The sequence below is a fragment of the Sinohyriopsis cumingii genome, chromosome 9 (assembly GCF_028554795.1).
Source record: "Sinohyriopsis cumingii isolate HCF-2022 chromosome 9, ASM2855479v2, whole genome shotgun sequence".
Lineage (NCBI taxonomy): Eukaryota > Metazoa > Mollusca > Bivalvia > Unionida > Unionidae > Sinohyriopsis > Sinohyriopsis cumingii.
Window position 1 is genome coordinate 3051209 of NC_142969.1, and position 11292 is coordinate 3062500.

An 11292-nucleotide genomic window follows, 5' to 3' on the forward strand; every position below is an offset into this window, starting at 1 on the left:
AATACTGACAAATTGCTAACTAATTGTTTTACCGTTCCATCTGTTGCGGCTCATTTTGCTAGAGAAAAAATTCATGGAAACCAACACGATTTGATTTACTCGAGGACTTACGCGCAAGTTGCGTCGAATACGGACATGGCGGATTATGGAATACCAAATACAATTACAATGATTTTATTTCGGTTGATATGGTTGCATGTTATCCAGGAAGTTTTCTAGGATACGGAGATTGTTCTGTATACTTTAAAAGATTTGGTCACCCAACAAACGAGATGACGCGAGTGGCAATTAATGGACCATTACCTGATTTTGATCTGACTGGATTCGCCTGTATTGAATCATTCGAGTTTAACGAAAATCTTCACAAGATTTGTTATGTTTGGTTTGGTAGACATTTTTGTGAAAAACGTTGGGCACCTATAGTTTTATTACGATATATGCTAGATTATGCGATACTGACATCGTTGGTCAGTGAGGCGATTATATCATATCATGCACAGACGAAAGTTTGGTTGCCCATGTCAGATTCTATCAATCTCGATGAAGTTATTAGCGAGTTTAAGGAAAAATATCCTGATGTTTCCGAAGATGATATTCCTAAAATTCTCGAGAATAAACTCAAAACCGCAAAAGATCTCGGTAGAAAAATTATAGGTAAATTTACTCAAGGTGGTGCATATGATCATAAAAGACATCACGCACGATTAATTCTAGATGATGCTGAGTACGATTTTATAATCGCTGATACAACAGCGAGAAATATATTTGTAAATCGAGAAAGTGTTTATTTATCCGACGGAACAAAATTGGGTACGATCGTTAGTTACATAAATGACGTCTCCCCACAGTATACTCATCTAAGATCTTCCATGTTGGCTCATGTTTCCATAAATTTATTATCGATGATTAATAGATTTCCTGAGACCACAGTCAGAGTCGCAACAGATTCGTTTTATATTTCAAGTAAATATTTAGAATCTGTTATGAAATTTACAAGTAATGATGAACGATGGGGTTCGTGGAGAATAAAAAAAGAATTATTACGCAATTATACAGAATCAGCAGATGTTCCAATGAGAGATTTTTATCGTAAGGGTAATAAAATATCAGAAATGTCGAAAGCGCCATCATTGAGTGATCCAATAACTAGATATAAGACAATATTTCTCAATGGACCTGGTGGATGCGGCAAAACGACTCGAGCAATTAATGTTTTTAGAAATTCAGATATGATCTTGCTGATACCCATACATAGGCTTGCACGCGAGATGAAACAGCGGCAAGTACAATCGTGCACGTATCATAGTTTCTTTCGATGGCGCGGGGATACATGGACTCCTGAACGAATGGGAGAAAAATATATACCTAAAATAATTATTTGGGACGAGATATTTACGGTGTCATTGGATACATTAAAAATGTTTCTTGATTGGTTGTTGACGAAAAATACCGCTATAATAATGTATGGCGATCATGGTCAACCGCCGCCTTTTGTTGGACCATCTCCACATGATTGGTTAAAAAATTTCGTTGATTATTACGAAGAAATAGATGATGATCATAGAGCTCTCGATACAAATTTAAAGGAGTTTAAAAAATTAATCAGATTACAATCAAACAAAATTCAGTGTGAAATAATACGTATAGTGATCTCAGAGACCTCAATGAGTGATTTTTTAAATTTATGGAGACCCACCGATTTGATCGTAGCAAGCAGAAAAATAATCAGAGACGCTTTACAACAACAGTTATTTCAACTACATAAAGAAAAATACTCAGAATTACCCATACCGTTGTGCTATAGACCATCAGATACACGAAAACAGAATATTAATGTTGATATTCCAGGACAGACTAAAAAACAGAATCTCGTATTAAATGATATTGTCGCCGTTGATATCAGTGTGGTCGAAGATGCATTACACGCTGACAAATCTCCATGGGTGTTGGGATACGCTATGACGATCCACTCGTCTCAGGGATTAACTATTTCTGACACACGAGTCTGGATTGTAGACGATCGCATCGAGTGGTCAAATTTAGTTTATTTAGCGGTATCGAGGGTCAGAAAAATATCTCAATTACGTAGAATTATAATTCCTGAAATCGTTGATAAATTTAACGTCATCGATGATGATATAATAAGAAAAAAATTAATCGGATACAAACAATCTGATAAAAAATAAACGAGACTTTGATCTTGATGTTGAATTTTTTATTAAGTTAAAACAGCAGCAGAATAATCATTGCACAAGTGCAATTGTATAATGCTGTGGAGGTATTCGAGTAATGATTCAACACAATTTACCGTGGATAGAAAAGATAATAATCGCGGTCATACACGAGAAAATACCATGTTGACCTGTCTTGAGTGTAATTTACGTAGAGGCGCTAGTGCTAGTTAAGTGATCGCGGTGGTAGTTGTGTATCCTCGGGAATTATTTGTAGTTGTTCACGTACAAATCCACGTTGAGGAGCAGCCGAATCTAATCTGTAGATTGCAGGTCTACCTGAGGATCTTGTCACGGTGGATATTTTGTGTGTGGTAACACTCCAAATAGGATCAGTCGCTCTCGCTTTACCACCTTCAAGTTCACCAGGCTCACATAAATATCTAACTGTAACATCACCCAATATTTTCTGTTTTTCAACATCTTTTCGTTGTGTTAGTATATTTTTTCGTAATTGTATTAATAGGTTTCATGTTGGTTGTTCGTGTAATCTCATTATTTAATGCAGCTATCACGCTTGGTAATCTTTGCAACCCACTCGCGAGATCTTTTATCCTGAATAAATTCCCCCGCGTATTGATATCCAAATAACCGCTCAGCAAGTGTTCGATTAAATCGCTCAACAATTGCCTGATCAAGGTGAATTGCAGCATGACCTCGTCGTATTTGATGAACTTCATTAGGAACACTGACATCGAAATACGCGTACTGAATTCGTTTCGGTGGTGGTAGATAAATTTGCCATATTGCTTGTTTGGATAACCACGTTTTAGCAGTAGAATGTTTAACCGCTGCTGCATCAGCCAGTTTACCAATTGCTGCTTTGCCTCTCCAGTATCCTCTTGGTGAATAATAAATCGATTCCATTATTAATTACCAGCTCCAAGCGCTAATTTACCTTTCATCGCGGATCTTACTAACCTATTAGCTAATGATTCTCTAATATTTTTATTTTTTATGGAATTTAATACATGAATTAATTTCACATCTGCAATATGTCTATCTTGTAGATTTTTACTTTTATAAGCTACATCATGAGCGTGACAAGCTCGATCAATAGCGTTTATTGGTTCCTCGCCTGGTTTTGGTTGATCTTGATTATCGAGCCTGATATCAAGTCTGGTACCAGGACCACAATAATTATATCCTGGTAGATGTTTTTCTCCGCTGTATTTAGCCCATGGAGCACCTGGAATGTTTGACATCATTTTAGCAATATCACCACCGCGCTTATTAGGTAAAAACGAAAATTTCTTTCTACCGCACACAGAACATTTTCCACCATACGCTATTTTTTTATTTTTTGTTGTAACCGTAGCTCAATCAGTAGTTGGAGTTTTAACTCTACATCGTAAGCAATATAAATTCATGACATAATATATATGGATATAATTGATTTCTCAGCAACAAGAAAACGAGAGCCAGTTAAACACCACCCTGCGTTACCAAATTCCAACAGAATGATTATCATAGGACCATCTGGATCGGGTAAGACGCAGTTATTACTTAATCTGATAATGAGATGGTTGAAATGGGATAAATTGTATTTAGTAGCACCATCCGCTAATGATCAACGACGTTATGATGTACTTAAAGTTTTCAATGAAAACGCGCGATTACTGGATGAAGGTAATTATGTTATAGAGTTTATAACCGATATTGATGAAGCACTATCCGTAGATGTTTTAGACGGATTTATTGATAATTTAGTTGTATACGACGATGTGATGCTAGATAAATAACCAAATCCAGCCAGAATATTTTCCCGAGGTAGACATAAAAATACAGACGTGATCTATGTTACTCAACGATATACACAAATACCGAAAGTGATCAGAGACAACTGCAACATTTTAGTTGTGTTTAATGGCGTAGACACACACACACTTAGAAATATTCATCAAACTTGGTGTGGTGGTGACATGGATATAATTAAATTCAAACATTTCTTTTCACGAGCGCAAGCTACTCCGCACGGATTTATAACAATAAATTTACACGATCCAAGAACAACATATTGTGTGGGTCTTGATAAAATATTTGGATGATAAAATTAAATTAAATTAAAAAGATATCATTCATATAATGAACAACTGTGCGTGGCTGCGTCAAGGAACCACTAACAAATGTGATAAAAAATGCCGTGGAGAATATTGTAAAAAACATAATTATCTTATAAAGAAAAATCCTCATGCTGGTCCACGAAGTTGTGTTGGTTGTAACAACGGCGTTAGAGGATTATATCAGATTTGCAAAAATTGCGGTGGAGATCGATACAGAAGTTTGATGATATATTATAAACACAGAAAGAACATAAATCCAAAAATAGAAAAACCACCATCAGAACTTGAATATTACTTGAAGAACAAAACAAAAGATTCCCATGATTCAGATGAAGATTCCCATGATTCAGATGAAGATTCCCATGATTCAGATGAGAAGAACGCGTTGAGAAATATTCATCAAACTTGATATGGTGGTAAAAATTTCTTTTGCAACATGAATAGCAGCAGAGAGGGGCGTCTACAATTCTGTTTGGGACAAACAATAATCGTAGACGTGGTATTGACCTCTATGAAGGGTCACTGTTTTTTTTTTAGTCCAACACAAGGGTAACCACTCCCTTAAGTGGTCTGATCGCCCTCTCTGCTGCTATATATATGAAGAATACATTAATTAAACTACTTCATTCATTTATTGTGTTTCAAAATGACACAGATATTACATATTGAACGAAATCAAAGCATGGAATTATAATTTGTCGTTTTCCATGATGTGTTCGGTAATCTGTTATCCATGATATAAAGTTCAGCTCAGTAATGCAATTGTTGCTTCTTAAGTCCCCTCCAAGTAAATCATTGGTAAAGTACCTGGACAAGTTATCACTGGGGTCGGCTTCGTTAGTATTCCCTTGGAATAGGCATTTAACTCCCAGTTCCTCAATATGATATGATGTCTTAAAAGTGACTTTGTAACAAACAGCAAAATAAATTACAATGGCCATGACAAGTATTTTGTTTTGTACTTGCAGACATCTTGTAAACATAGTAATTCGAACATTATAAAATAATAATCTCACAAAATCTGGTAAGTGCTTTTAGTCATAGTTTTAAAAATCACCAGATAAAAAGAATAGATGGCCTTATTTTGGATGCCTAAAATTACATTTAGGTAAAAACAGCATCAGTACTGTTGAGTAACTTGTTTAAATGTTTTAACAATGTCATTCAATGAATGCAACAATTCTTTTTTAAAGTTGCACAACTATGTGTGTGGGGTGTGTGTGTGAGGGGTGTGTGAGTGAGGGGTATGTGAGTGAGGGGTGTGTGTGCAGCAACACATATCGTTAAAGTTTGTTGTAAATATTTACTTGTATTGCTGTTATACAAATAATGTTGATGGACCTTCGCAAATAAGAAAATAAATTAATAAATGAGAGACACCTAGCGGTAAGCATCATTTTTTCGGACTAAATCCAAACTAGTCATTGTAAAGGGTATGAAAGTGCTAAATGAACGAAAAGTTCATTTTGCATGTCAATACTGGAAATGTAGTGGTTGCCCAAGAACCGTTACGTTGTAAAGACAGCGTATTCCAGAATTCTTTCCAATAATTTATAACAGTTGAAGAACAATATTATAGTCCAAGTAATGAGTACTTACTCTTTCTGGTAGATAGTCCAAACAAATGTTTTTTTCGGAACGAATAATATCTAAGTACAGCATAAAACACGTCCGGAGACTTATAACATTAACACAGTACGTGTGTGATTGTTTCCTTGTTGTTGTGACTATATCTCGCAATATACCCCATGTGACAGAATACACTACTCATATTGCATCGAATTGGGCCTAAACACGTGACACGGAATTTGACCGACTCACGCGTCCTGGAATTGGGCCTATTGACGTTACCAAGTGCAACCAGTGGGAGGTTACATAATTATTTTCAAAACATTGAAATCCCATCAGTATTGGTTGTTGACAATGAAAAATATATACTGAGTATTTGGTTTCATAATGTAAAATAAATATTTGTGTATTTTGCTGAAAGTAGTGTCCTGTCATATGATACATTACCACTTTTAATGAAAGAGGGGGCTTTTTGCTTGATACACAAAATTGTAATGGATGCAGTTTCTTTTTACATGAGATACTATTAAATGTAATGAAAGCAACATGTATGTTGCATGGTGCACTACTAATTGTAACGAAATAATGTCTGGGTGATTAAACGCATCATGCATTTGAATTCCAAACTGATATCCCTCAATTAAAACTGAACATAATTAGTTTAATTCCTTCACGTAGAAACTGGCAGAAGATTTATAGATTTATTAAATTACTGTTAATTTCATAACGTATTATTCAATGATTTGTATGCAGTTTTGTTATAAATGCCAATGGCTTGAAAATGAAGTTTGAGGGGCAAAATTGTAGCTGACAAGACACACTCTGGAGTTACAACCGTTGCATCTGTCATACCTTAATCTAGTGTTTTGGGTTGCTACATGTCGTTTCATCTTGTCATTTATAAATGCTCTTGTCATTTTTTCCAGTTCCAACAGTTGTCTCGCTTCTCCGATGTCCTTTGTTGAGCTCATGCCTCAAGTTACTATGGTCTGGAGCAAGTGCTTCCAAGCTGTCCGCATAAAGACATACATGTATAATACGTGGAGCCAGATAGGCACAGATAATGACATATCCATAGTACATACCTATACACATACAAATATACATGAATTTGGATGGGCAGACACAGCAATACAGCAAACATGAATAAGAATATATGTCGGGACACACACACACATATATATATATGTCAGCAGACATATACATTGACATATGCACGGTATAAACTCAAACGGGTAAACACAGACACATACACACAAGTGTATTTATAAAAATTATATGTACACCTTTTCTTATGTTCAATTATATATTACGTCATTGTATGTATTTAAAATTTTCTGTGAGAAAAAAGGAAATCTGGTTTGAATTGCAGCTACTTTGTTATATATATATATATATATATATATATATATATATATATATATATATATATATATATATATATATATATCCAGCATTGTGTTCGAGTCACATCGATATTATGATTTCAAGTACTATTAACTGCTATTGTCAATTAGAAAGGATGGTGGCCCGTTATAGGAGTATAGTAGCCCTGTTTATTGCAGTCGTGAAAGAAATTATAACTTAAAGCTAAAAGTTAAAATCAACTCTCTTTGTTCCTTGTACAAACATACATAGCTTTGAATTTCACTACTTACATAGGGTCCGTACTTCACGTAAAGGTGGTTAAAAAAAATCATTTAATTTCAACATCCTTTCCAAATACACAGGCCCAAAGTTCTAAAACATTTGTCATTGCCATTTCGAATAAATTCGAATCGTAATGATTTTGTGATGGAGATCCTCTCCATAATATTTTGTACAGACTTACATAAATAAAATTAATTTTGATTCTAGAGTTTAGTTGTAAATAGACATGTCATGTTCCCGTCCTGTTCAAACATCTATTCGTGAAGAGAATGGTATACATCGTAACTTGTCTATCTCTCTACCTGATGTTGGTAGAACATACGAGTCGGAATCGATGGGTTGCAGGTATTATACACGCCAGTCGAGCCTGGATTAATAACCTCGTTTTGGAAATGCACTCCAGTTTCCTCGGCATGATGAGGTCAATAAAGTGCAACCAATCTTACCTTGCTATGTACTTGATTCGATGCTTATTCCAATAGTTTGCATCTGTTAATACTAGGTGATAAACAAGAGGGACAAGTATACAAGACTCGAATATATTTATTTGTCATTTCAGATTTTGTGGAGAGATTGTTCTTTAAAACCAGGATGCATTTTATAGTCAAAACCTGTATTAGAAACCTGGAAAAGATGGAATAATATCAGGTTCAGTACACATGTGCTATACTAATTTGAGGTAAAATATGTATTTAATTGACAAAAGTGAAGGAAAAGTTTCATATGTTGCAGAAATGTAATCATAAAAAATAATACATATTTATGGTCTCCTTTTTATTATTATTACTATTTCACAACGGTGAAGAAACTAAATGAATCTTTGTGATGGCATGTACATTTACATTTCTATGTTCAGAACACAATCAAGTTTTGATATTGTATAATTTTAGCTATTGGTTATCGAAAAAGTATTTTGTTATCTGTAGGATGACCATAATGGCAATGACGTGTAAAGTAATACATCCGATCAATTAAGCATCTGTCACGGAAACATTTAAATGCTAATTTAAGATGTAATCAATTTCAAGGTCTTCTTTCTCCACTGATTACAACTTATCATAAGTACATTAATAATAATAATAATAATAATAATAATAATAATAATAATAATAATAATTTAATAACTATATATGACGTGGCTTTGCTGTCTAAAACAGTTAAACAACTCGCAATGCATTTTAATACATGCAAATGCAGTAGACGATTCTATTAGTTCGTGTACTGCATGCCCCTTGTGTAGAGCGTTCGCTTTTCAGACCTGATAACTACATGCATTGGTTATCAGTCATAAATACTGATAACTAATTACAATATAAATTCCTTATTAGAAATAACCATCTTTAAAAGTTGATAGATATGAAATATATTTGCATGTTTGCACATGGCGCTTTAACAAATATATATATATATATATATATATATATATATATATATATATATATATATATATAGTTGGCAGAATACGGAATGATCCGTAGCATTGTTTATGAATCCGAAGAGAATGTTTTCTTAAAGGAAAGTGTGATTCTTTTGAATTTTATAAATATATTCTGTGTGCAGGATTTTAGTTGATTTAACAATACTGGTTTCCACAAATGTATGCCGGTATGTGATATTGCACATAAAACTGCTGGTTTCCACAAATGTATGCCGGTATGTGATATTGCACATAAAACTGCTGGTTTCCATAAATGTATGCCGGTATGTAATATTGCACATAAAACTGCTGGTTTCCATAAATGGATGCCAGTATGTAATATTACACATAAAACTACTGGTATCCATACATGTATGCCGGTATGTAATATTGCACATAAAACTACTGGTTTCCATAAATGGATGTCATTTATGTAATATGACACATACGACTACTGGATTCCATACATGGATACCGGTATGTGATATTGGACATAAAACTGCTGGTTTCCATAAATGTATGCCGGTATTAGAGTAGACAACATCCCAGCTGAACTTATGAAGAATGGGGGAGAATCAGTGAAAGAGTTACTAACAAAGATCTGCAACAAGATCTGGCAGACAGGTGAATGGCCAACACAATGGACCCAGTCACTGATTATAACACTTCCAAAAAAAGGCAATCTCCAGCTGTGTCACAATTACAGAACTATCAGTTTGATCAGCCATGCTAGTAAGGTATTGCTGAAGATCATCTTGAACAGACTGAAACAACAAGCAGAAGAAATAATCGCTGAAGAACAGGCCGGGTTCCGGAGTGGAAGAAGCACAACAGAACAAATATTCAATCTCAGGGTTCTGTGCGAATAGTACTCGCAACACCAACAAGACATCTATCATGTATTCATAGATTTCAAAAAGGCCTTTGACAGAGTGGGGCATGAGGCATTGTGGGCCACAATGAAGAAGTATAACATGGGTCAAAAGTTAACCAATACCATCAAGCAGCTGTACGCCAAGGCTACCAGCGCAGTAATTGCCCAAGGTTCTGTGGGGGACTGGTTCCAGACAACAGTGGGAGTGCGTCAAGGCTGTCTCCTGTCACCCACGCTTTTCAACATCTACTTAGAGCGCATCATGAGCGAAGCCCTGGAAAACCACTGTGGGACAGTCAACATTGGAGGGCGTAACATCACCACCCTCCGCTTTGCAGACGACATTGATGTGCTGGCAGGCAGTGAAGACGAACTTGCCACCTTAGTGAAGAACCTGGATGAAACATCTTCCACATTAGACATGGAGATAAACGCTGAGAAGACAAAGCTGATGACAAATAGTGGCAAACAAATCTCAGCCAAGATTAAAGTCAGAGGACATGAATTTGAAATGAGATGCTACAGAACCATCCTTGGCATCTCTTACATGGACCACAACACAAATGAAGAAGTGCGTAACACCATCAGGCGCGAAGTAGGCTAATATGAGGACCTCCTCACCACCATCAAAAAGAGAAAGCTGAAATGGTATGGCCATGTCACTAGAGCCAACAATGTATCCACAACAGTCCTGCAGGGCAGCGTCCAGGGTGGCAGAAGGAGAGATAGACAGGGAAAAAAGTGGATTGACAACATCACAGAATGGATCAGGAAAAGTTTTGCGGAGACACAGGCATTGGCACATGATCGAGACAAGTGGAGGGAACTGGTCAGATGTTCAGCAGCACAGTGCCTCGACGACCACACTAAGTCATGAGACTGATGATGATGATGATGATGCCGGTATTTAATATTGCACATAAAACTGCTGATTTCCATAAATGGATGCCGGTATGTAATATTGCACATAAAACTACTGGTTTCCATACATGTATGCCGGTGTGTAATATTACACATAAAACTGCTGGTTTCCATACATGTATGCCGGTATGTGATATTATACATTAAATTGTATCAATGCCTGATGCCTTTCCTCATAGTAATGCGTATACATATTGGGACATGCCTGAACATGCACCGATTCGCTTCTTTTTTGTCTGGGTACAGGGCTGTATAATTTCCGACTTCCCTGAGGTTCCGAATAAATTTTGCTTTGAAAATTATCTCGGTCTTTGCTCATTTATATATGTATTTTTAGTGTCGGGTTGCAGGCGATTTGAGTTTATTTTCAATCTAAGCTTTTTTTTTCGGTACTGCACCTACTTAGTTATTATGATATTATCATGCAACATAATAACCGGGATGTATTAAACGAGGAAAATCACTGGTCTTTTTTCCCATATGGTCAGCAATAGTAGTATACATTTATAGCAGAATATTGCAAGCTAATGTCTGGTTGGCTACAATTTCCTTTTCCTCAAGACAGTT

General features: G+C 35.7%; 1 protein-coding gene across 1 annotated transcript in view; it reads right to left on the reverse strand.

Annotated features, from left to right (window-relative positions):
- Positions 1–8040: 8040 nt before the first annotated feature.
- LOC149791180 (uncharacterized) overlaps positions 8041–11292 on the reverse strand; it is a 42839-nt gene continuing 39587 nt past the window's right edge. Inside the window, exon 7 of the mRNA XM_089969151.1 lies at positions 8041–8137. Within this exon, the coding sequence (XP_089825277.1) occupies positions 8130–8137 (8 nt within the window). The 3' untranslated portion in view covers positions 8041–8129. The remainder of the gene's footprint in view (positions 8138–11292) is intronic.